The 27,835-nt window shown below is 40.9% G+C and overlaps 1 protein-coding gene across 2 annotated transcripts; it reads left to right on the top strand.

Annotated features, from left to right (window-relative positions):
- Positions 1–27,328, top strand: bin2b (bridging integrator 2b). Of its 2 annotated transcripts, XM_061875539.1 has the most exons (13): positions 1–194; positions 4,649–4,819; positions 10,476–10,556; positions 15,684–15,738; positions 16,107–16,201; positions 17,885–17,980; positions 18,067–18,174; positions 18,531–18,616; positions 20,112–20,187; positions 20,265–20,347; positions 22,492–23,131; positions 26,020–26,112; positions 26,917–27,328. In XM_061875539.1, the coding sequence occupies exons 2-13, from the start codon at positions 4,727–4,729 to the stop codon at positions 27,031–27,033; spliced, it is 1,623 nt and encodes a 540-aa protein (XP_061731523.1). In that variant the 5' UTR covers positions 1–194; positions 4,649–4,726; the 3' UTR covers positions 27,034–27,328. The 2 variants fall into 2 exon arrangements, with proteins under 2 accessions (XP_061731523.1, XP_061731524.1); XM_061875540.1 differs by lacking the exon at positions 1–194 and having other exon boundaries at positions 4,691–4,829.
- The last annotated feature ends 507 nt before the right edge of the window (positions 27,329–27,835 follow it).

Genomic DNA, 27,835 nt, shown 5'->3' with positions numbered 1-27,835 from the left:
TCGTCACATGTCATTAAAGCGGCAACCCTCAAAAGAGTGGCATTAAATGTAACACCATTCTACTATTTGACGTCACTGGACGTCATAAAGCCAAAGAAGAGTGCAAAAGGTTGACAAAGTAAATGGTACCAACGGCCGCTGGCGGAAGACAACACAAGTCGTCGCGGCTAGTTGTCATCTAGCGCCGTTTGTTGGTAAGAATACGCAAACACAAAGTTACGGAGTTGGATTATACAGTGAACGACACGACCATATTTACACCCCTTGTGTTTGTTTCCTCGAAACGAACGAGGGCTTTTTTAAGATTACTATGAAGTTTGACCAATTTGACAGTACCTACGGAATCAAAAGTCATATAAGGATTATTGTGAATACTTCAGTTGATATATTTTGTGGCTAACAATTGCAGTTTTGTTGAGGCCAATTTGAAAGCAACACCCAACTTTATTTAGACACAGTACTTTTGAAAGAGCCGACTCTTTTGGCTCGGCTCACAAAGAAGAGCCGACTCCTTCGAATCTAAATGTAGTGTAGCTAACAATTCTGGTTGTTTTGAAAGCAACACCCAACTTCATTTTGACACAATACTTTTCAAAGAGCCGACTTTTTTGACTCGGCTCCCGAAGAAGGGTCGACTTTTTCGATTCTTGATTTAGTGTCGTATGTGGACACATCTTTTAGCTACGGTTAGCAAATATGGATGGTTTATGTGTTGATGGTTTATTTTGCATTAAATCATATTATCAGATGCCTACTGAAAGCCACTACTAGCGACCACGCAGTCTGATAGTTTATATATCAATGATGAAATATTAACATCGCAACACATGCCAATATGCCCGCTTTAGTTTACTAAATTGCAATTTTAAATTTCGCGCAAAGTATCCTGTTGAAAACGTCAACGCGTGCACGTGTTGTCTCGGATTGTAGCGGACATTTTTTTCCAGCCCGATCCAAGCTATAATTACACAGTATTCAGGACATCTGTCTTGCTGAATCTTTTGCAATTTGTTCAATTAATAATGGAGAAGTCAAAGAAGAAAGATGTAGGTGGGAAGCGGTGTATTGCAGCTGCCTTTAGCAACACAAACACAGCCGGTGTTTCCTTGTTTACATTCCCGAAGGTGAAGCTTTACTATGGAACAGAGCGGTCAAGCGAACATGGTTCCCGAGCACATGTCAACCGGCAGGTTTCGGTGAGAAAATTGTGGTAATAAGTCTGCTCTTACCGTAGACATGAGCGGAGCTTGCGTCCTCCTGCAGCTGTGGACTCTCTTAGCCCCTCTCACCAGAGACACTGGCGGTCACCACACCCGCGGCCACACCCCTCCGACTTTCAGGTACCATATAATCTCACTAAAACACTAGTACCACAATAAGCAGATAAGGGATTTTCCAGAGTTATCCTAGTAAATGTGTCTAATAACATCTGAATTACTCTCACTGCCCTCGCCTTTTTTTATTTATTTTATTTTTTTTCTAGTCCTTCATTTTCACCCTCCTCATCCACAAATCTTTCATCCTCGCTCAAATTAATGGGGAAATCGTCGCTTTCTCGGTCCGAATCGCTCTCGCTGCTGGTGGCCATGATTGTAAACAATGTTCAGATGTGAGGAGCTCCACAACCCGTGACGTCACGCACATCGTCTGCTACTTCCGGTACAGGCAAGGCTTTTTTATTAGCGGCCAAAAGTTGCCAACTTTATCGTCGATGTTCTCTTGTGAATATTAATACTTTTTGAGCACATTATATATTACATTACGTTATAGATATACAGTACAGGCCAAAAGTTTGGACACACCTTCTCATTCAATGTGTTTTCTTTATTTTCATGACTATTTACATTGTAGATTGTCATTGAAGGCATCAAAACTATGAATGAACACATGTGGAGTTATGTACTTAACAAAAAAAGGTGAAATAACTGAAAACATGTTTTATGTTCGCGTTTCTTTAAAATGCCCACCCTTTGCTCTGATTACAGCTTTGCACACTTTTGGCATTCTCTCTGAGCTTCAAGCCCACATGTGAAGTGACTACCTCTTGAAGCTCATCGAGAGAATGCCAAGAGTGTGCGAAAAAGTAGTCGGAGCAAAGGGTGGCTATTTTGAAGAAACTGTAATTCCGCCCGAATGCAGCTGAGATAGGCTCCAGTGACCCCAAAAAGGACAAGCGGAGGAAAATGGATGGATGGATAGAATGTAATACATGTTTTCAGTTATTTCACTTTTTGTTTAAGTACATAACTCCACATGTGTTCATTCATAGTTTTGATGGCTTCAGTGACAATCTACAATGTAAATAGTCATGAAAATAAAGAAAACACATTGAATGAGGAGAAAGTGTGTCCAAACCTTTGGCCTGTACTGTATTAAAAAGTTAAAGTTCCAATGATTGTCACACACATACTAGGTGTGGCAAAAGTATTCTCTGCATTTGACCCATCACCCTTGATCACCCCCTGGGAGGTGAGGGGAGCAGTGAGCAGCAGCAGTGGCCACGCCCGGGAATCATTTTTGGTGATTTAACCCCCAATTCCAACCCTTGATGCTGAGTGCCAAGCAGGGAGGTAATGAGTCCCATTTTTATAGTCTTTGGTATGATCTCGGGGCTTATAATGTAAATCCTGACTTGTACATATAGATGAATAAATAAACATTCATTTCAGGTAGGGCGTGAAAAAATGTTACCCACTAAAAAAATGTAGCAAGTTGCAAACAGCCCGTTCAATTGAGTGTCAGAAAAAAGGGGGTTTAATAGCATTTTTTGTGTTAGCAAATAACTAATTTGACACATTCAGATAAATAAAAACAACATTAAATTAGGGGGGAGATGTGAAAACAATTTTAACGAAAGAAAGTAAATGAGAACTTCTGATTGATCTAAGCAAAGTTCTGCCCTTGTTCTCAAGTCACAAACCCCGTTTCCATGTGAGATGGGAAATGTTAGATGTAAATATAAACAGAATACAATGATTTGCAAATCCTTTTCAAGCCATATTCAGTTGAATATGCTACAAAGACAACATATTTCATGTTCAAACTCAAACCCAAAGTAGTTGGGAAAGGGCATGTTCACCACTGTGTTACATCACCTTTTCTTTTAACAACACTCAATAAACGTTTGGGAAATGCCTGCTTTAGTGCCTTGGGCAATAATGCAACCCCATACCATCACAAATGCTGGCTTTTGAACTGTGCGTCGATAAAGTTAAAGTTAAAGTAGCAATGATTGTCACACACACACTAGGTGTTGCGAAATTATTCTCTGCATTTGACCCATCACCCTTGATCACCCCCTGGGAGGTGAGGGGAGCAGTGGGCAGCAGTGGTGCCGCGCCCAGGAATCATTTTTGGTGGTTTAACCCCCAAATCCAACCCTTGATGCTGAGTGCTAAGCAGGGAGGTAATGAGTACCATTTTTATAGTCTTTGGTATGATAGTCTGGATGGTTCTCTTCCCCTTTGGTCCGGATGACACAATGTCGAATATTTCCAAAAAACAATTTGAAATGTGGACTCCTCAGACGACAGAAAACTTTTCCACTTTGCATCAGTCCATCTTAGATGATCTCGGGCCCTGAGAAGCCGGCGGCGTTTCTGGATGTTGTTGATAAATGGCTTTCGCTTTGGATAGTAGAGCTTTAACTTGCACTTACAGATGTCGGGACCAACTGTATTTAGTGACAGTGGTTTTCTGAAGTGTTCTTGAGCCCATGTGGTGATATCCTTTAGAGATTGATGTCGTTTTTTTTATACAGTGCCGTCTGAGGGACTGAAGGTCACGGTCATTCAATGTTGGTTTCCGGCCATGCCGCTTACGTGGAGTGATTTCTCCAGATTCTCTGAACCTTTTGATGATATTATGGAGCGTAGATGTTGAAATCCCGAAATTTCTTGCAATGTCACTTTGAGAAAGGTTGTTCTTAAACTGTTTGACTATTTGCTCACACAGTTGTGGACAAAGGGGTGTACCTCGCCCCATCCTTTCTTGTGAAAGACTGAGCATTTTTTGGGAAGCTGTTTTTATAGCCAATCATGGCACCCACCTGTTCCCAATTAGCCTGCACACCTGTGGGATGTTCCAAATAAGTGTTTGATGAGCATTACTCAAGTTTATCAGGATTTATTGCCACCTTTCCCAACTTTTTTGTCACGTGTTGCTGGCATCAAATTCTAAAGTTAATGATTATTTGGCAAAAAAAAAAAAAGTTTTATGAGTTTGAACATCAAATATGTTGTCTTTGTAGCATATTCAACTGAATATGGCTTGAAAAGGATTTGCAAATCATTGTATTGTGTTTATATTTACATCTAACACAATTTCCCAACTCATATGGAAACAGGGTTTGTAGTTGGATTGTGAAAAAGGAAAAAAAAGCAATAATTGGAGAGCCGACTCACTCTGATGCAACACAAAGCATCGTCTCTTTTAGGTATGACACATCACTGATGCACACATGCTTTTAAAGTGTTGTAACACATTTGGACACATAGTACCTTTGAAACAACTGATCAAGACTAAACTTGACCACGACGATGTGTAGGAATGCACCTCCGGTTGCTCTCCGCCTGTTGCGTTTAGCGCATGTGTGTCTGATTCATGACATTTGTGCCTCGTTGCTCCACCTCCATCCCCTTTTTCGTAGAAGGCGCACTCTCTCTCAAGAGGAAGCAGACAAGGAGGCCGAGTTCATATTGTGGTGAAGCGAGCACAGGAGAGGACCATGGCTGACAATAAGATGGGTCCGAACCTGCAGACCGGAGCCGGGTTCCTGGCTAAAAGGGTACAGAAGTCACTGAACCGCGTGCAGGAGAAGGTGAGCGGAGGTACTGGTCGTTAAATGTCTGTGGGTCTAGTTTGGCAACCACTATAGTTGTTTAAGTTGCGTTGTGTCAGGATCTACACAACAAATGTGTCGTGTCAAAACTGCACCATTTTCAGGATTGTTGATTTTTACATTGATGTTTCAACATTGTCATTTTGTAAGCCCGTTAAAACATCACAGAGTTCAGAACCACGCAGCTGTGTGCATACTCGCACGCCACCGCTTCCTGATTGCGGTGCACTTCCTCTGCTTTGCTGAACTTTAGGCCCTTTGTTGCGGGGGACGTGTATCATGTACCTAAGCATGTCTTGGTAGATTAGATTGTGCAAGCACATATGTTATTTTGGCTGTTTCGCATTCCCGTGAGGTGAAGGTCATTTATGTAAGGAAACACCCTGCGCCGAACATTTTTCAATGGGACTGTTATTTATGTCATTTGTCAAAGAAGTCACACAGTCGACAACATTTCTTGCTGGAAAGGTTAAGAGTAGGGATTCAAAGTAGGGATGTTTCGGTAAAGGTTTTCCCCTGAGTGAAATCAACCGATGCTAAATACATGTATTACGGTGTATTCCAGACTATAGAGCCCACCAAAGCCGCACCCGCTAAATTTAATGAAGAGAAAAATAGTTTTCCATATATTAGACTACAAACCGCAGACATATACTGTACGTTGCGAAATGAAATATTTAAACAAAACAATTCTGTAAATGTTTATTTCCATCCATTTTCTACCGCTTATTCCCTTTTGGGGTCGTGGGGGGCGCTGGCGCCTATCTCAGCTACAATCGGGCGGAAGGCGGGGTACACCCTGGACAAGTCGCCACCTCATCGCAGGGCCAACACAGATAGACAGACAACATTCACACACTAGGGACCATTTAGTGTTGCCAATCAACCTATCCCCAGGTGCATGTCTTTGGAGGTGGGAGGGGCCTATCCCCAGGTGCATGTCTTTGGAGGTGGGAGGGGCCTATCCCCAGGTGCATGTCTTTGGAGGTGGGAGGAAGCCGGAGTACCCAGAGGGAACCCACGCATTCACGGGGAGAACATGCAAACTCCACACAGAAAGATCCCGAGCCTGGATTTGAACCCAGGAATGCAGGACCTTCGTATTGTGAGGCAGACTCACTAACCCCTCTTCCACCGTGAAGCCCTAAAATGTTTATTTATATACCTTAATTGTTTCCAAATGGTAATGGTAACATGGCAGTGAAACGGCTGATCAAACAAAATCGAAGTCATCGTCATGGACTCACTACCTGTGGAAGCTAGTTTTCTAACCAGCTGAACAGACTCAATAATCCACGGTGACATTTTGTTGACTTTGCAAAACTAAAACAATACAAAAATACAAACGTTTTAGCATAGTCACGCTAATGCTAATGACGCTTACGTCAGTACGTTACGATAATATGTACGAATAAGCATAAAAACACTCAAATGACATCACACGTGGGACGATTTAGTAAGTAGAAATAGTTGTAGTTATATTGTAGATCATACAAACGCTGCTTGGAGTGATGAATGAAGAATCTATACTAGTAGATACGCTATGGACTGCGAGAAGACTTAACGACAACTGTACTTCGGCAGCTGCAGCACCTGCAGTGAATGAACTTGCCCAGAAGATGGCGCCATAGCACAAACAATAACAAACTTTTTCAGTGATTACTTTAAAAAAATTTTTAACTGTTTGTGTTAAACGTTGAGTAGGGATGTTTCGATAAAGATGTTACGCTGCCGTTTCCGCTACCAAACACCCCTGAGTGAAATCAACCGATACCGATTACGGTATATTCCAGACTATAGAGCCCACCAGTATGTAAGCTCCACCCAATACATTTTAAGAAGAGAAAAATAGTTTTCCATATATTAGACTAAAAGCCGCAGTCAGATACTGTACGTTGCGAAATGAGATATTTAAACAGAACAATTCTGCAAATGTTTATTTACATACTTTGTTTCCAAATGGTACTGGTAACCTATCCATCCATCCATTTCCTACCGCTTATTCCCTTTTGGGGACACGGGGGGCGCTGACGCTTATCTCAGCTACAATCGGGCGGAAGGCAGATTGCACCCTGGACAAGTCGCCCCCTCATTGCAGGGCCAACACAGATAGACAGACAACATTCACACTAATATGGCAGTAAAACGGCTGATCAAACAAAACAGAAGTCGTCGTCATGTACTCACTACCTGTGGAAGCTAGTTTTCCAACCAGCTGAACAGACTCGATAATCCACGGTGACATTTTGTTGACTTTGCAAAACTAAAACAATACAAAAATACAAACGTGTAAGCATAGTCGCGCTAATGCTAATGACGCTTGCGTCAGTACATTACGATATTACGTACAAATATGCATAAAAACACTCCGAAAGACTTCACACGTGGGATGATTTAGTAAGTACAAATAGTTTGTTATATTGTAAAACTTAAAAACGTTGCTTTGAGTGATGAATGAAGAATCTATACATGTAGTTACGCTATGGATGGCTAAAAGACTATAGCAACTGCAGTGAGTGAACTTGTCTAAAAGATGGGGCCATAGCACAAACAATTACACTTATACAGTGTGATGACTTTTTCTTTTTTTTTAACTGTTTATGTGTTAAATGTTAAACGTTAAGAGTAGGGATGTTTTGATAAAGGTGTTATGCTGCCGATTCTGCTACCAAACACTCCTGAGTGAAATCAACCGATACCGATTACATGTTTTACGGTATATTCCAGACTTGAGCCCACCATTATGTAAGCCCCACCCACTAAATTTTAAGAAGATAAAAATAGTTTTCCATATATTAGACTATAAGCCTGCAGACATATACGGTATGTTACAAAATGAGATATTTAAACAGAACAATTCTCTACATGTTTTTTTACATACTTTAATTGTTTCCAAATGGTAATGGTAAAATGGCAGTAAAACGGCTGATCAAACAAAACAGAAGTCATCGTCATGGACCTACTAGCTGCGGAAGCTAGTTTCCCAACCAGCTGAACAGACTCAATAATCCATGGTCACATTTTGTTGACTTTGCCACTCTAAAACAATACAAAAATACAAACATGTTGGCATAGTCGCTAATGCAAATGACGCTAGCGTCACTACATTACGATAATGAGTACAAATATGCATAAAACACTCAAAATACATCATGGGACGATTTAGTAAGTAAACTTAGTTTTAGTTATATTGTAAAACTTAAAAACATTGCTTGGAGTGATGAATGAAGAAGCCATACGAGTAGAACGCTATGGACGGCTAGCAGACTGAACGGTAACTGTACTTCAGATAGGTTTATAGCTCAGTCTAAACGGAAGGGCAAGGTAGCAACTGCAGCACCTGCACTGAGTGAACTTTTCCAAAAGATGGCACCGTAGCACAAACATAACACAATTATTCAGTGAGCTTACTATTTTTTGTAACTATCTAAATGTTAAATAAACGCTAAGGGTAGGGATGTTTCTATAAAGGTGTTATACTGCCGATTCCGCTACCAAACACAATCAACCAATACCAATTCCATGTATTACGGTATTTTCCGGACTATAGAGCCCACCGGTATGTAAGCCGCACCCACTAAATTTTAGGAAGAGAAAAATATTGTTCCATATATTAGCTGCACCAAACTATAAGCCACAGATATATACTGTACGTTGTGAAATTAGATATTTACACAGAAAGAGAAAGACACTTTTAAATGTGTTAGCATATTAGCTAATGCTAGCGACACTAGCTTGATTACGTTATGAAAGCACCTACAAATTTGCATGAAAACATTATCAAACATGAGACTGTTTAGTAAGTATGAATTGATATATTTATATTGTAAAACTAACAAGCAATTCCTAGTAATGAATGAAGAAACCATTTAAGTAGAGAGTCTATGGATGACTTGTAGACGGATTGGCACTTATACTTCCAGTTCAAGGCACTTTAACCCGCAGCACCTGCAGTGAGCAAACTTGTCCAAAAGCTGGCGCCAAAGCACAAACAATAACACACCCTTCCAGTCTGTATCATTACTACGTAAGCTTGTTGTATACAAAACATTATGGCCATCAGCAAAGAAAAAACTATAGATTAGCCGCACATTTGTATAAGCCGCAGGGTTCAAAGCTTGGGGAAAACAAGTAGCGGTTTAAATCCGGCAAATCTGATACTGTAAATATGCAAAATGTATGGTAACTGTTTCAAAAAAGTAAAATATGTGTTTATTTTTAAAGTTGGAGCCTTATAATCAATTTTTAGGGTACCTGGGAATCGATAGCGGTACTTAACGGTACCAATGTTTGGTACAACTGTGTGTCATATATTGTCTGATTATAAAAATAAAAAATTTTTTAACAAACATTTAACGGTGATCTGATAATGACAACTCTGCTGGCCGGTTGTTAAATATTGAGTTCTCATTTGCAAGTATTATATAGTTGCCATTGAAATACATTAGTGTATAAACTACAGTGTGTTGCCAGGTCACGGAGTAGTCTTTGCCATGAGGCTGAAGCTGGCCTTTTATTGCGCCCTACAAAGTGTTTTTTACGATAGTATTGTACTTATTACACAACAGTTGTTTGTTTGTAACGTTTATCTGAGTTGTTGTTTTCATTACCAGATTTGAGATGGCTGGCAGCATGTTTATGTCAAATACACTGTAAATAGAAATCAATCTCACGCACTCTACGTCTCAGTGTTTTTATCGGGCATACATTATTTTTTTACAGCATTATAACGCAATAAATGCAAGAAAGGTGTCGCAATTTGACATATTTTAATTTTAAATGTATCCATACCCTGTAGTACCAACCGAATTCAGTTGGTGGCAACAAAAGTAGAGAATTCTGTACTCATCCCTTCACTGAACACACCACACTGCTACAACAGGCTAGCCAAACATTCATCCATCCATATCCTACCGCTTATTCCCTTTTTTTGGGGGTCGTGGGGGTCATGGGGGGCGCTGGTGCCTATCTCAGCTACAATCGGGCGGAAGGCGGCGTACACCCTGGACAAGTCGCTACCTCATCGCAGGCTAGCCAAACAATCTTGGGTAATATTAGTTAAAGTTAAAGTACCAATGATTGGCACACACTAGGTGTGGTGAAATTTGTCCTCTGCATTCGACCCATCCCCTTGTTTACTCCCCGGGAGGTGAGGGGAGCAGTGAGCAGCAGCGGTGGCCGCGCCCGAGAATCATTTTTGGTGATTAAACCCCCAAATCAGACGCTTGATGCTGAGTGCCAAGCAGGGAGGTGATGGGTCCCATTTTTATAGTCTTTGGTATGACTTGGCCAGATCTCAGGGCGGACACTCTAACCACTAAGCAGGTTGCAATAACTGCCTGTCTTCCTTGCTGCTCATTGCCTTAAAAAATGTGTTGATGATGTCATATATTCATTTGTTATTTTGCAAAACTCTAAAGTGTTTTGTGTTCATTTTTCGAGGTGTCTGTTTGAAATGGATTATTTTGATTTACATAAGCTATAAATGAACACGTGGAAAACACACAATAGCTGCTAAGCAGTGGGATTTTTTTGTGTGAGACATACTGCAGCTTTTTAGAGGTCACATTAAGTAAAAGATAAGAACATTGCGATGTGATAGCCTCTTGACAATGTATCCCTTATCGTGAAACAGGTCCTTCAAAAACTGGGCAAAACCATGGAGACCAAGGATGAACATTTTGAGCTGTGTACGCAGAACCTGACCAAACAACAGGTAAGGGTTGTCAAAGTTGTGTGTGTGTGTGTTTATTTACATATATATATATATATATACATATATTATATTATATTATATTATATTATATTATATATGGCAGCACGGTGGAAGAGGGTTTAATGCGTCTGCCTCATAAAACGAAGGTCATGAGTAGTCCTGAGTTCAATCCCGGGGTCGGGATCTTTCTGTGTGGAGTTTGCATGTTCTCCCCGTGAATGCGTGGGTTCCCTCCGGGTACTCCGGCTTCCTCCCACCTCCAAAGACATGCACCTGGGGATAGGCCCCTCCCACCTCCAAAGACATGCACCTGGGGATAGGTTGATTGGCAACACTAAATTGGCCCTAGTGTGTGAATCCATCCATTTTTCTACCGCTTATTCCCTTTTGGGGTAGCGGGGGGCGCTGGCGCCTATCAGCTACAATCGGGCGGAAGGCGGGGTACAGTAGTGTGTGAATGTGAGTGTGAATGTTGTCTGTCTATCTGTGTTGGCCCTGCGATGAGGTGGCGACTTGTCCAGGGTGTACCCCGACTTCCGCCCGATTGTAGCTGAGATAGGCTCCAGCGACCCCTTAGGGTAGTGGTTTTCAAATGAGGGTACGCTTACGGGGGTACGTGAAATTTTTTAAAAATATTCGAAAAATAACAATTCAAAAATCCTTTATAAATATATTTATTGAATAATACTTCAACAAAATATGAATGTAAGTTCATAAAGTGTGAAAAGAAATGCAACAATGCAATATTCAGTGTTGACAGCTAGATTTTTTGTGGACATGTTCCATAAATATTGATGTTAAAGATGTATTTTTTTGTGAAGAAATGTTTAGAAGTAAGTTGATGAATCCAGATGGATCTCTATTACAATCCCCAAAGAGGGCACTTTAAGTTGATGATTACTTCTATGTGGAGAAATATGTATTTATCATTCAATCACTTGTTTATTTTTCAACAAGTTTTTAGCTATTTTTATATCTTTTTTTCCAAATAGTTGAAGAAAGACCACTACAAATGAGCAATATTTTGCACTGTTATACAATTTAATAAATCAGAAAGTGATGACATAGTGCTGTATTTTACTACTTTATCTCTTTTTTTCAACCAAAGATGCTTTGCTCTGATTAGGGGGTACTTGAATTAAAAAATGTTCACCGGGGGTACATCACTGAAAAAAGGTTGAGAACCACTGCCGTAGGGAATAAGCGGTAGAAAATGGATGGTGCAGCGCAGTGGGAGAGTGGCCGTGCGCAACCCGAGGGTCCCTGGTTCAAATCCCACCTAGTACCAACCTCGTCACGTCCGTTGTGTCCTTGAGCATGACACTTCACCCTTGCTCCTGATGGGTGCCGGTTGGCGCCTTGCATGGCAGCTCCCTCCATCAGTGTGTGAATGTGTGTGTGAATGGGTAAATGTGGAAGTAGTGTCAAAGTGCTTTGAGTACCTTGAAGGTAGAAAAGTGCTATACAAGTACAACCCATTTATTTATTTATATATATATATGTATGTATGTATGTATGTATGTATGTATGTATGTATGTATGTATGTATGTATGTATGTATGTATGTATGTATGTATGTATGTATGTATGTATGTATGTATGTATGTATGTATGTATGTATGTATGTATGTATGTATCCAAGCATGCATATACAGTACAGGCCAAAAGTTCGGACACACCTTCTCATTTCAATGCGTTTTCTTTATTTTGATGACTATTTACATTGTAGATTGTCACTGAAGACATCAAAACTATGACACCTGTGAAGGGAAAACCATTTCAGGCGACTACCTCTTGAAGCTCATCGAGAGAATGCCAAGAGTGTGCAAAGTGGTAATCAAAACAAAGGGTGGCTATTTTGAAGAAACCTAAATTTAAAACATGTTTTCCGTTATTTTTCCTTTTTTGTTAAGTACATAACTTCACATGTGTTCATTCATAGTTGTGATGCTACAATCTACAATGTAAATAGTCATGAAAATAAAGAAAACCAATTGAATGAGAAGGTGTCTCCAAACTTTTTGGCAAACCGTTCATTGAAATAGTCTGTCAAAACTGAAGCAACATACACTTTTGGAGGGAAACCTTCCATTGAGCAACAGGAAGCTAGCACTTTCACTTCAAATTTTGTCTTCCATGTGTTATATTTAGATATTTTACAACACCAAAGAAGAAGGAAGAAAAAGTAACATTTTGACTGTGAAGCAACATCTAAGTTGTCCTGAAGCGCTACATACTGAAGTCGGCAAGCTAGCGCCACTTATGCGTTCTTGTTGTACCAATTTTTAAACTTCCCAGATAACAATTGGTCACCACAGCAGAAAAATGTTCTCTTTGAATGGATGAGGCATAATGATGCAATATGTACATATAGCTAGCCTAAATAGCATGTTAGCATCGATTAGCTTGCAGTCCGGCAGTTACCAAATATGTGTGATTAGCACTCCACACAAGTCAATAACATCAACAACACTCACCTTTGTCCGTTCATGCACAACGTTAACAGTTTGGTGGACAAAATGAGACAGAAAAAGAAGTGGCATAAAACACGTTAGAAAGTCGGAGAAAGTTATACATGTAAACAAACTGGTAAGTTCAAGGAACGCCAAAATTAGTAGGACAAAACGCAGCTCGCCAAATACTCGAATCAGTGAAGCGTGTTTAATAAAAACAGTGTGCTTTGTAACAATTAGGGAAGTTTGTGTCATGTTTGTCCTCCTAAAGAAACCATCCATCCATCTTCTTCCGCTTATCCGAGGTCGGGTCGCGGGGGCAGCAGCCTAAGCAGGGAAACCCAGACTTCCCTCTCCCCAGCCACTTGGTCTAGCTCTTCCCGGGGGATCCCGAGGCGTTCCCAGGCCAGCCGGGAGACATAGTCTTCCCAACGTGTCCTGGGTCTTCCCCGTGGCCTCCTACCGGTTGGACGTGCCCTAAACACCTCCCTAGGGAGGCGTTCGGGTGGCATCCTGACCAGATGCCCGAACCACCTCATCTGGCTCCTCTCCATGTGGAGGAGCAGCGGCTTTACTTTGAGTTCCTCCCGGATGGCAGAGCTTCTCACCCTATCTCTAAGGGAGAGACCCTCCACACGGCGGAGGAATCTCATTTCGGCCGCTAAAGAACCATATTAAAGCAAAAATGTTTTTTCCCCTCATCTTTTTCCATTTTTCATACATTTTTGAAAAAGCTCCAGAGAGCCACTAGGGCGGCGCCAAAGAGCCGCGGGTTGCCGACTCCCGCCCTAGGGGAAACTGGGTAACACGTAGCACACTGACAACGCTTAACCCATTGTTACTATAACAATCTACAAGATTAATATCGGTTACCTCTCTCTCCCCCCCAGCCCCATCTTTTGGTATTCCTTTTTTTTTATCTCTAGTTATCATTATGTATATGTATTGTTGCATTTGATCAACTGTATTGTTGATAATAGAGGTAAACTATTGTTATTGTTCACAATCAATAGGGCTTTTTCTGTTGGTATTTGTATTGCTCCAGTTGTAGTGTAAAAATGCTCATTGTCATTTCTATATTATTATTTATTTCACTAACTGTTTCTTTGCTATCACTTTTACCATCATATTTGTACATATTATGTGTGTGCTGGTGTTGTTCTATTGTTGTTGTTTTTGCTGTGTTTGCTGTTGTTGTTTGTGTCTCTCTGTCTAATCCCCCTCTTATCCCCACAATTTCCCCCTCTGTCTTCCTTTTTTTTCCTCTTTCTATCCCCTCCTGCTCCGGCCCGGCTGCACCAACTGATAATATTAACATTTAATAAAGTCACATTCAAATAAGGCAACAAGAGAAGTATCCCACACTTCTCTTTTGTAAAGTAAATGTGAACAGCCGCTATGGGCATCTACATCAACTATATGATTTGCCTGAGAAGCTGGACAGGACAAAAAACAATTAAATAAAAAAAAAAAAAAAAAATAGTGTCTAGGTGAATAATGGGTGTTATTTCATGTCTAGAGGGCTCTCATAATATTGAAAAACACATGTAGAAAATTGTAAACAGTTTTTAAAATTCTCTAGAAATAAAAACATTTGATTATAATTAATGGTTGCTACTTTCTAAAATTCTTTGGGCGGCGTCATGTCCGGAAGCAATTAACCACGATAAATAAAGGATGGCTGTACCTCATTTTTATTAAATCAAAATTTTGATTTTAGATTCATTATTTATTTTCTGGTTAGTTTTTTTTACATTTGCCTCACCCAAAAAACTTTGATTACAAGAGCATTTTACCAGTACAGAGGACCACATACAAATAATAAATTAGGATAAGATGTCCTATTTTATATCATTGCATCATCATTACATCATCAGTGTGGCACATTTGCATATAAAACGATTCATAGATGCAATTGGTTATCGTCTTTCACTCAAGAGTCATTCAAAAGATCCGAGTCGCTCGCCAACGTCAATCAATCAATCGATTATTTATATAGTCCTAAATCACAAGTGCCTCAAAGGGCTGCACAAACCACAACGATATCCTCGTATGGCCCACATAAGGGCAAGGAAAAACTCACCCCAGTGGGACGTCAACCATGATGACTATGAGAAACCTTGGAGAGAACCCCCAAGGGACCGAAAGCAATGGATGTCGAGGGGATCTAACGTGGTATTGTGAAAGTCCAATCCATAGTGGATCTTACGTAACCGTGGGAATCAAGTCCAAAGTGGATCCAATATAGTAGCGAGAGTCTCATCCAAAGTGGAGGCGGATCAGCAGCGCAGAGATGTCCCCAACCGATACACAGGCGAGTGGTCCATCCTGGGTCCCAACTCTGGACGAGCGCTCCATCCTGGGTCCCGATTTTGGACAGCCAGTACTTCATTCATGGCCACTGGACCGGAGGGGGAGACATAGGAGAAAAAGAAAAGAAACGGCAGATCAACTGGTCTAAAAAGGGGGTCTATTTAAAGGCTAGAGTATCCAAATAATTTTTAAGATGAGACTTAAATGCTTCTACTGAGGTAGCATCTGAAACTGTTACCGGGAGGGCATTCCAGAGTACTGGAAAACGCTCTATAGCCCGCAGACTTTTTTTGGGCTCTGGGAATCACTAACACATCTGTATCACGCTCTGAAGTTGTTTTTTTTGTCGTTTTGCACACAGATGGATGGAATTAGGCTGCTTAAGGATGTCAGGGCCTACTACGCAGCGGTGAAAGGTAGGTTTCATACGCATCAAAAAGATTTGAGAGCGCGCCTCTTTCAAGCTGAAGAGGCTTAGCGAGTAATGGGGAAGTGACTATTCTCGGATTCTTTTGCAATGATGTCTGCCTTGCCACGCACTAAAAGAAACAAGATCCTTCAGGCAAAAAGTTGATTTTAGGTAATACTGCATGATGTTTAATGTTTAAAAATCCTTTGTTTTTGTAGTGTTGTCTCACCTTTTGAGTTTCAGCCAGGAAGCTAGTGTTGTTTTTTTTACCTTGGCGTCGACACTGCCATGAACCTTGAGAACAATACCACGTTGATACAGTGTGCTGCTGACAACATGCTATTTAAGAGTTAACAATGAGTTTCTTTTCCACAGCTGTACACGAGACGTCCAAGCGAATGTCTCAGACGTTGCGAGACGTCTACGAACCTGACTGGGATGGAGTGGAGGACCTTGCAGTCATTATAGGGGTATTGTTATTTTTTGATGTTCCAATGTCATGTTTGAAAGGAAGCTTTTCGGGAATGAGATAGGGCTGGGGCGATATGGCCTTTTTTAATATCTCCATATTTTTGGGCCATATTGCGATGCACGATATATATCTCGATATTTAGCCTTAGCCTTGAATGAACACTTGATGCATATAATGACAGCAATATGATGATTCTATGTGTCTACATTCAAACATTCTTCTTCATATTGCATTCATATATGCTACTTTTAAACTTTCATGCAGAGAAGGAAATCACAACTAAGTCACTTGACCAAAACTGTATTTATGAAACAGTTCTTAGCAGGTGACTTTTCAAAGGATGCTACACATTAGCAGTAATGCTACATTACTGGTACCAAAAGGTCGTAGTCAAGGGTTGTAGTTGCCTGGAGGTGTTCTTTTAGTACAGTTTTGAAGTATCGTAGAGATGCACTTTCTTTATCACCCATTGGGAGTGCATTCCATATTTATGTATAGGAGGAGAATACATTAAAAGTTAAAGTAGCAATGATTGTCACAGACATACTAGATGTGGCGAAATTATTCCCTGCATTTGACCCATCACCCTTGATCAACCCCTGGGAGGTGAGGGGAGCAGTGGGCAGCAGCGGTGCCGCGCCCGGGAATCATTTATGGTGATTTAACCCCCAATTCCAACCAGACTTTTGTTAAATCGGTTTTAGGTGGTTTGTGGATCTCCCCCTGGTGTTGTGGTTATGGCGGTCATTTACGTTATGGAAGTAGTTTCACATGTACTTCGGTATCAGGGAGGTGGAGTAGAATTTATAGACTTAGCTCTAGCGCTGCAAATCTTTGGGTGTCCCACGATTCGATTCAATATTGATTCTTGGGGTCACGATTCGATGCAAAATCATTTTGTTTTTTTCAATTCAACACTATTCTCGATTCAAAAACGATTTTTTTCCCGATGTAAAAGGATTGTGTATTCATTCAAAACATAGATTTCAGCAGGATCTACCCCAGTCTGTTGACATGCTAATTGTAAAGGACAATGTTTTATCAACTGATTGCAATAATGTAAATTAGTTTGAACTATTAACCGAAGCAAAAATATGACTTATTTTATCTTTGTGCAAACATTGGACACAGTGTGTTGTCCAGCTTATGAGATGCCATGCAAGTGTAAGCCACTGTGACACTATTGTTCTTTTTTATTATTTTTATAAATGTCTAATGATAATGTCAATGAGGGATTTTTAATCACTGCTATGCTGAAATGATAACTAATATTGATACTGTTGTTGATAATATTCATTTTTGTTTCACTACTTTTGGTTTGTTCTGTGTGGTGTTTGTGTCTCCTCTCAATTGCTCTGTTTATTGCAGTTCTGAGTGTTGCTGGGTAGGGTTCGGTTTTGGAATTGGATTGCATTGTTATGGTATTGCTGTGTATTGTTTTGTTGGACTGATTAAAAAAAAAAAAAAATCGACTTTTTAAAAATGAGAATCGATTCTGAATCGCACAACGTGAGAATCGCGATTCAAATTCAAATTGATTTTTTTCCCACCCCCCTACTAGGCTCAGTGCAAGTTGTTTTACCCTGCAATATTACAAATTTACACTCATGGCTATTATTTGTTTTGATGAAACCGCCAAACGAACAGTTTGACTAAAATGAAATCCTAATTGTGCCTTAAGAGTGAAGACTTGCTGTGGAACGACTTTGAGGAGAAACTGAATGACCAGGTTGTGCGGACTATGGACAACTATACAGGCCAGTTTCCCGAAGTCAAGGTATACAATACTTTATTATTATTACTATTTTTTTTTAAGTTGTGTCATTTCCTGTAAAACTTCAATGCGACTCGACTGTGTTTCAGGAATGTGTTGCTAAACGCGGTCGAAAGCTGGTGGACTACGATTCTGCACGTCACCACCTTGAGGCGCTGCAGAGTGCCAAGAAAAAGGATGAGGGAAAAATTGCTAAGGTAGTGTGCAGTAAGGGAGAGAAAGTGTTAATATGGCACCATTCCTGGGTGAAATTGGAATTAATTTTGCAATATAGTCTGCTGAAAATGATGGAAAGCGCCACTCTACATTGCAACTGACGCTGTGGTCAAAGTTGGAATTGCCATAAAAGACATTTTAAGATGTTCGTCACTCTTCTGCCATCTGGCGGCTAAAGTGGATAGTGTGCCCCAGTTCGTCATGTCCGTGTTGTCACGTTTCACGTGTCGGGTGAACCGTGACGAATGGGGCCGTTTGAATCCCCTTCCTACTGTAGATGTGTGACTAAAATCAAACGCCCTGCAATCAAAAAGTAATAACGTACCCCGTTTGACAGGCAGAGGAGGAGTTCAACAAAGCCCAGAGTGTTTTTGAAGAGATAAATAACGAGTTGAGGGAGGAGCTGCCTCTTCTCTATCAGAGGTAAGGTTTGAATGACCTCTGCAAAGTTGAAGTCTGATAAAAATGTAGCAAAAACATAAACAACCATCACAATTCAGGAGACTTTTAGCTTTAGCTAAAGATAACTAAATCAGTTTTAAAAAAATTGGCTGGGGTTCCAATTTGTGTGTGTGTGTGTGTGTGTGTGTGTGTGTGTGTGTGTGTGTGTGTGTGTGTGTGTGTGTGTGTGTGTGTGTGTGTGTGTGTGTGTGTGTGTTGAGAAATGTTCTTAAAGTGAAGTGAAGTGAATTATATTTACTGTATATAGCGCTTTTCTCTAGTGACTCAAAGCGCTTTACATAGTGAAACCCAATATTTAAGTTACATTTAAACCAGTGTGGGTGGCACTGGGAGCAGGTGGGTAAAGTGAATTGATTAACGTGGACCCCGACTTAAACAAGTTGAAAAACTTATTGGGGTGTTACCATTTAGTGGTCAATTGTACGGAATATGTACTGTACTGTGCAATCTACTAATAAAAGTATCAATCAATCAATCAAAAGTGTCTTGCCCAAGGACACAACGCCAGTGACTAGGATGGCGGAAGCGGGGATCGAACTTGAAATCCTCAAGTTGCTGGCACGGCCGCTCTACCAACTGAGCTATGCCGCTTAACTGTTTGACAATTTGCTCAGGCATATGTTAACAAAGTGGTGACCCTCGCCCCATCCTTGTCTGTGAATGACTGAGCATTTCATGGAAGCTGCTTTTATAACCAATCATGGCACCCACCTGTTCCCAATTAGCCTGTTCACCTGTGGGATGTTCCATATAAGTGCATTCCTCAAGTTTCTCAGTCTTTTTGCCACTTGTGCCAACTTTTTTAAAAAAAAGTGTTACAGGCATCAAATTCCAAATAAGCTAATATTTGGAAAAAATTAAGTTTTCCAGTTCGAACGTTAAATATCTTGTCTTTGCAGTCTATTCCATTGGATATAGGTTGAAAATGATTTGCAAATCATTGTATTCTGTTTTTATTTACCCTTTACACAACGTGCCAACCTCATTGGTTGTGGGTTTTATTACATCCCCCTCGCAGTGATGTCACTATGTAGCCAGACTGCAAAACCCTGCAAACAAAACTCCATGCAAGCTCAAGCCAAAATGCAAGAACCATATAATTTGACACTTTTTTAACACGAGTATCTAACTTTGTATTTATAAGTCAAGAAAAGATTGATAGATACTTGTATTAGTAGATTGCACAGTACAGTACATATTCCCTACAATTGACCACTAAATGGTAACACCCCAATAAGTTTTTCAACTTGTTTAAGTCGGGGTCCACCTTCATCAATTCATGGTATCCATTAATGTTATCACCTGTCCTCTTTAAATGCAGCAGACTGCTGGTTTCAAAACAATGTGACCATCTTACCTGTCATAACTGTACTTTTAGAACATATCTTTTTAATATTGCTGTTTTTGTGTCTTCAGCAAGAAGGAGGAGGACTAATATTTGCTTGTGTGTCTGCAGCCGCATCGGTTGCTACGGGACGGTGTTCCAAAACATCTCTAATCTGAGGGATGTTTTCTATAAAGAGATGAGTGTGGTAAGATGAGACATGTGTTCTTTATTCATCTGAAAAACACTTGCTTTTACTTCAATTTTTTTGTATTTTTTATGCAGCTTAACCAGGATTTGTACAACGTGATGAAAAAAATCGAGAATCAACACTCTGGGAAAGCTTTCATCATAAAGGGCCTGAGCAGGTGATATAGCGTGAATTCCAGACTTTAGGCTGCTACTTTTTTCCTGCACTTTGAACTATGTGGCTTATAAGACGGCGTGCCTCATTTGTGAATATTCAAGTTAAAGTAGCAATGATTGTCACACACACACTAGGTGTGGTGAAACTTGTCCTCTGCATTTGACCCATCCCCTTGTTTACCACCTGGGAGGTGAGGGGAGCAGTGAGCAGCAGCGGTGCTGCACCCGGGAATCATTTTATGGTGATTTAACCCCCAATTCCAACCCTTGATGCTGAGTGCCAAGCAGGGAGGTAATGGCTCCCATTTTTTATAGTCTTTGGTATGACTCGGCTGGGGTTTGAACTCCCAACCTGCGGATCTCAGGGCGGACACTCTAACCACTAGGCCACTTTTTCGCTGACGGCCATGATAAACAGTTTTAAAAAATCCAAAACAAGCAAATACACAGAGGTGTTTTATTGTTTGTGCCATGGCGCCATCTTTTGAACGAGTTCCCTCACTGCTATTTCCATTGGGTGCTTTCAATCAATCAATCAATCAATCAATGTTTATTTATATAGCCCTGAATCACAAATGTCTCAAAGGACTGTACAAACCATTACGACTAGAACCCACAAACCGGAAGTAGAGTGCTGTTCAGTCTTGTAGCGTTTTTTACTCATATGGATTCCTAATTTATCACTCCAAGCAACATTTGTAAATGTTACGTTTACCTAAAACTGTTTATACTTGCTAAATCGTCCCATTTGTTATGTCTTTAGGACTGTTTTCATGCATATTTGTACGTGCTATTGTAATATAATGACGCTAGCGCAGTTAGTATTAGCTAATATGCCAACACGTTTGAGTGTTTGTGTTTATGTTATTACCATAAATTCTGGACTATAAGCTGATACTTTTTGCCGAGGCTTTGAATGCGGCTTATAAAACGGTGCGGCTAATTTGTGAATTTTTCTTCGCTGACTGTTGGCAATAATATAAATAGTAGAGATGTCCAATAATGGCTTTTTTGCCAGAACATCCGCACTGTAACACAACATAAACACAACAGAATAAATACCCAGAACCCCTTGCAGCACTAACTCTTACGGGACGCTACAATATACACCCCACCTCAACCCCGCCCTCCTCAACCTCCTTATGCTCTCTCGGGGAGAGCATGTCCCAAATTCCAAGCTGCTGTTTTGAGGCATGTTAAAAAAAATAATGCACTTTGTGATTTAAATAATAAATATGGCAGTTTCATGTTGGCATTTTTTTTCCTTAACTTGAGTTGGTTTATTTTGGAAAACCTTGTTAAAGTTAAAAATTAATTAAAGTACCAATGGTTGTCACACACATATTAGATGTGGCGAAATTATTCTCTGTGTTGGACCCATCACCCTCGATTACCCCATGGGAAGTGAGGGGAGCAGTGGGCAGCAGCGGTGCCGCGCCCGGGAATCTTTTATGGTGATGGTTGTTACATTGTTTAATGCATCCAGGGGGGCATCACAACAAAATTAGGCATAATAATGTGTTAATTCCACGACTGTATACATCGTATCGGTTGATAATTAAGAGTTGGACAATATCGGATATGGGCAAAAAAGCCATTATCGAACATCTCTATTTACAATATAACTAAAACAAATCTTACTTACTAAATCGTCCAACGTGTGATGAAGTGTTTATGCATTTTTGTATGTGATATCGTGATGTAATGACGCTGGCGCCATTAGCATCGGCGACAATGCTAACACGTTTACGAGTGTCTTTGTTAGTATTATTAACTTACAATGGCATCATTTTTATATTGTTTTAGTTTTGCAAAATCACAAATTGTCACCGTGGAGTTATTGAGTCTGTTTAGCGGATTGGGACGCTAGCTTCCGCAGCTCGTGGGTCCATGATGATGACCTCTGTTTTGTTTGATCAGCTGTTTTACTGCCGTGTCACAGGCATTGTTTGGAAATAACTAAAGTATGTAAATGAACATTTACATAATCTTTCTTTGTAAATAACTAATTTTGCAGCGTGTATATCTGCGGCTAATATATGGAAAACATTTTTTCCTATAAATTTAGTGGGTGCGGCTTGACGTCTATAGTCTGGAAAATGATAAAACATGACCTAAGTCCAAAATGGATTTGTGTTTTGCACAGCGCGTCGGGGAAGTCAAAGAAGAGAAAGTCCTTGGACATCTCCAATCCAATCCCTTGCAACACAGCTTTCCCAGCCGATCACGTCTCAGTGCATTTGTCGAGCCAAGAGGGGAAAAATGCTCTACCGTCCTCGCCCGGCCTACACACGCCAAACTTTGGCGAGATGCCGTTAACAGAAGAAGCGGAGGAGAGCGACGCCTCTCTCAAAGCGGCACACTCCACGGACTCGGACCTCAGCTCCAGTGGCACCAACTCCGTCAAGAGACAGTCGGCGTGCGCCAGCGACAGAAGCACGGCCAGCGAGAGCCCAGAGGAGGCGGAGGCCGAGCTCTCCACGAACCACTCGGACGACTCCGGCCTGGAGGTCCCAAAATCGGATGCCGCCGCTCAGGAAACCTGCGGCCCCTCTGATTGTGCCAGCAGTGAAGCGCCCGAGCAGGAGGACGGCGCCATTGTGCTGGCGTCAGATGACAACAAGGCCAAAAGTGCCCCGGTTCCTGCTCCCCGTGTCTCAGTCCAGTTGGAGAAACTTCCCTTGCTGACCACCAAGGAGGAGCAGGAGAGCGAGGGCGCGTCTGACATCACCGCTGGCTCAGGAGATGATTGTCTGTGCCACTACCCAGCTGACTTTCTCTACAAGGTAGACAAGCTTCCTCTTCTTGTGATCCTACATTAACAGCTTCTTTCTACGCCTGCACAAACTTGCCCTTTTAGGAGGTGGCACCAATAATGACACCACTACCCTGCATAGTGGGTGTAGAGGCAGCAGTTACTGACACTAGGAGAGGCCTTGTAAGGGAGGAAAACACATGATATTGGGGCTTGGAAAGAGATGGTTGCAATAATGACACCACTACCCTGCCTAGTGGGCGTGGAGGCAGCAGTTACTGACACTAGGAGAGGCAAGCTTTTAGAGGGAGTCTGTCTCAATAATGACACCAAGACTCTAAATAATGGGTGTAGAGACAGTAGTTACTGACAATAGGAGAGGCCTTGCGGGGGAAGAAAACAATGGGGCTTGGAAAAAGATGGTTGCAATAATGACACCACTACCCTGCCTAGTGGGCGTGGAGGCAGCAGTTACTGACACTAGGAGAGGCAAGCTTTTAGAGGGAGTCTGTCTCAATAATGACACCAAGACTCTAAATAATGGGTGTAGAGACAGTAGTTACTGACAATAGGAGAGGCCTTGCGGGGGAAGAAAACAATGGGGCTTGGAAAAAGATGGTTGCAATAATGACACCACTACCCTGCCTAGTGGGTGTGGAGGCAGCAGTTATTGACACTAGGAGAGGCAAGCTTTTAGAGGGAGTCTGTCTCAATAATGACACCACTACTCTTAGTGGGTGTAGAGACAGCAGTTATTGACACTAGGAGAGGCCTTGCAAGAGCGGAAAAAACACAATATTGGGGTGGGGGTGGGACTTGGAGAGTGACGTCTCAATAATGACACCACTACCCTGCATATTGGGTGTGAAGGCAGCAGTTATTGACACTTGGACAGGTGTTGCAATGAAGGGAGAGGCAAGCTTTTAGGAGGGCCTTACAGGGAGGTGGTCTCAATAATGACACCACTACCCTGCACAGTGGGTGTGGACACAGTAGTTACTGAGACTAGGAGAGGCCTTGCATTGGAGTAAAACACGCGCTATTGGGGGGTGGGGCTTGGAGAGAGAGTTGGTGTCAACAATGACACCACTGCCCTGCCTAGTGGGTGTGGAGAGAGTAGTTACTGACAGTAGAAGAGGCCTTGCAAGGGAATAACACACACGCTTTTGGGAGTGGAGCTTGGAGAGAGGTAGTCTCAACAACGACACCACTACCCTGCCTAGTGGGTGTAGAGACAGCAGTCCTTTAACACTACGAGGGGCCTCGTAAGGTAGGAAAAGACATGCTATTTGGGGTGGGGGGGCCCTTAGAGAGAGATGGTCTCAATATTGCCACCACTACCCTGCTTTGTAGGTGTGGAGACAGTGGATTCTGACACCAGAGGAGGCTTTGCAAGGAAGCGAGAGGCAAGCTATTAGGGTCGGGCGTTGGAAAGAGGTGGTCTCAACAATGACACCACTACCCTGCTTGGTGGGTGTGGAGGCAGTAGTTACTGAGACCAGAAGAAACACTGCAAGGGAGGTAGACAAACTTAGGAGGTCCCAATAATGACACCACTACCCTGCTTAGTTATCACTACATCTTAGTGATCCTTTCATTTTACAGTTCTACTTTCTTTTTCTTTGACCAACTGCTGCCAGAAAAGTCTGCCCCACACTTGAGAGACATACAATTTGAAGTTAGAAGGGAAACTACAAACCTATTTTCTGAAGTGTGTCAACCAATGTTCCCTCTGAGGTGCACACCTGTACAATTGTCCACTGCTCACGTGTCCTCTGCCCACAGCAAATCTATGCGGCGCACAAAATCCAACAAAAATAAAAAGCAATTTTCAAAATAACTGACAATAAGAGGCCACAACAGAGACAACAGTTTTCGTTATCACTGTTCAGTTATTGTAACGTCTGTCGAGACGCTTTAAAGAGGACATGAATTCCATCGATCACTTTATTGAGCAAAACTCTTTACAAACACATGACCTAAAACATTGCTAAACAATTTCTATCTAGCAAAGCTGGTCATTTTCTGTCGTACAAACCAGACCGAAACTAACTTTTCCATCTGTCACAACAACAGCAGCCGCTCGCTCTTTCTCACTTGTGCCAACACATGCCCATTTGGCACTGAGCCAGCGATGCGTTTACAACCACACAAAAAGTCGGACATTTCCGACACCGCGCATTATGTGTAATTGCAGGTGGTTACACTATGGTTTATCAATCAAATGTGTGCTCATTCTACTGTCATTCATTAAGAATCTCAGTTGATCAATATTAATCATGAAATGCTGTTATTATTTTAAAGAAATACTAATTAAAATATATTTTACCAACGGAAAGTTGCAGCAATGTACACATGATCCAGTGCTTACATCTCATTGTGTGACATGGGAATGTTTTAGTGGGAACTAAACGTGATATCTGAAAGGGGTACACATTATTTCCAAAGCAAGACTCCCCACCCAGACATACAATACTAGTACACAGCTCATTGAAAAACTATATTTGTTGTTCTTGTCATTGTAAGTGGGTCAAAACACTTCTATTAGAAAATGATCACATGGAAGTGACTGCTGTCATTTGATTAGAATAATAAGAAATGTAACTTATTTAGTCAGGTTTGGGACAGGTGTGCTACAGGTGTGGCCTCAATGTGCACGTCTGATGTTGCTCACATGTGCTCCACCGAATGCTCAAGGAGTTTTTGCGTTTGCTCACACACATGAAAAATTAGAGGGGACATTGGTGTCAACGTACTTTAAAGTAATTTGTGTGCAGTTGGGCTTTTGTCCTCACTTTATTATCAATTTGTGGGGACTCTTAGCACCTTTTAGTGTGCAAAACGTTGACAAATGAGGACCACCTGTATTTAGCTGACAATACGCTAATGTTGCCCCCTTTATTATTTTTTTTACACCAGGGGGTGGCGCTAGAGAGCCACGCAGCGTCTGAAGGGGGAGAGCTCCAGTTTGAGCAGGGAGACATCATCCTGGTGCTCGCTGGGGGAGAAAAGGTTTGTCTCGTCTTACTTTTAAACAGGTGTTCCGTAACAAAAACACTGTGTTTATTTGTGATATTTGTGTCATGCAACAGTTTTTAATTGTGATATTTGTGTCATGCAACAGTTTTTAATTGTGATATTTGTGTCATGCAACAGTTTTTAATTGTGATATTTGTGTCATGCAACAGTTTTTAATTGTGATATTTGTGTCATATAACAGTTTTTAATTGTGATATTTGTGTCATGCAACAGTTTTTAATTGTGATATTTGTGTCATGCAACAGTTTTTAATTGTGATATTTGTGTCATGCAACAGTTTTTAATTGTGATATTTGTGTCATATAACAGTTTTTAATTGTGATATTTGTGTCATGCAACAGTTTTTAATTGTGATATTTGTGTCATGCAACAGTTTTTAATTGTGATATTTGTGTCATGCAACAGTTTTTAATTGTGATATTTGTGTCATGCAACAGTTTTTAATTGTGATATTTGTGTCATGCAACAGTTTTTAATTGTGATATTTGTGTCATATAACAGTTTTTAATTGTGATATTTGTGTCATATAACAGTTTTTAATTGTGATATTTGTGTCATGCAACAGTTTTTAATTGTGATATTTGTGTCATGCAACAGTTTTTGTGATATTTGTGTCATGCAACAGTTTTTAATTGTGATATTTGTGTCATGCAACAGTTTTTAATTGTGATATTTGTGTCATGCAACAGTTTTTGTGATATTTGTGTCATGCAACAGTTTTTAATTGTGATATTTGTGTCATGCAACAGTTTTTGTGGTATTTGTGTCATGCAACAGGAAGGTCTGCTAAAGGGGGTCAGGGAGGAGAGCTGGAAACTGCACATGGATTCTGAAAATCACTGTGGGACTTTCTCCGAAGACCTCATCGAGCCGGTTGCGTCAGAGATACTCTAAAATGTGATTCCTCCCACAGACAGCTGGTGACACACACAAACACACACAAGCCCACCATTTCACACGCAGAAAGTCTAAACTTGTTTTGGGTGTGGAAGCTAAACAAACACATCACCAGTTTGCTCCCACGTCGTGGTGCAACAGACCAGACTGAGAACTGAATTTTGCAAGCGCTACATTTTATAGTACGGTATTTTGAATGCAACTTTTTTTTATATTCTTCCCTAAAGAAATACTGTGAAACACTTTTTTTAATGAGTTCTGTCAGATTTCCCAATAAAGTCCAGGTTATTAAGACATTTTTCTTTTTTCAACATGGCCGCAGCGTCGCGACTATCTGCACAAGCACATGAAATCCGCGAAAAAAACTTGATTTTCTTACAAGACGACGATGCTATTTTAACAATACCGTATTTTCCAGACTATAAGGCGCACTTAAAATCCTATTGTGCCTCAAAACTCGACAGTGCGCCTTATAACCCGGTGCGCCTAAAAATTCTGGTTTTGCTTACCGACCTCGAAGCAATTTCATTTGGTACATGCTGTAATGATTAGTGTGACCAGTAGATGGCAGTCAAACATAAAAGATACATGTAGACTTCAATATGATGGCAATATGACTGACCAGACTGAGAACTGAATTTTGCAAGAGCCACATTTTATAGTACGGTATTTTGAATGCAATTTTTTTTTATATTCTTCCCTGATGAAATACTGTGAAACATTTTTTTAATGAGTTCTGTCAGATTTCCCAATAAAGTCCAGGTTATTAAGACGTTTTCCGGTTTTTCTTTTTTCAACA

Source organism: Nerophis ophidion, linkage group LG16 (assembly GCF_033978795.1).
Source record: "Nerophis ophidion isolate RoL-2023_Sa linkage group LG16, RoL_Noph_v1.0, whole genome shotgun sequence".
NCBI classification, from domain to species: Eukaryota; Metazoa; Chordata; class Actinopteri; order Syngnathiformes; family Syngnathidae; genus Nerophis; species Nerophis ophidion.
The sequence above is the reverse complement of the archived record's forward strand: the minus strand, read 5'-3'. Positions and strand labels throughout refer to the sequence as shown.

Excerpts from the sequence above, each read along its gene's own strand:
- bin2b (XM_061875539.1), top strand. The coding sequence starts at position 4,727 with ATGGCTGACAATAAGATGGGTCCGAACCTGCAGACCGGAGCCGGGTTC. Across the intron at positions 10,557-15,683 it reads AGAACCTGACCAAACAACAG|ATGGATGGAATTAGGCTGCT; the intron begins GTAAGGGTTGTC and ends TTTTGCACACAG. Across the intron at positions 17,981-18,066 it reads GCCAGTTTCCCGAAGTCAAG|GAATGTGTTGCTAAACGCGG; the intron begins GTATACAATACT and ends ACTGTGTTTCAG.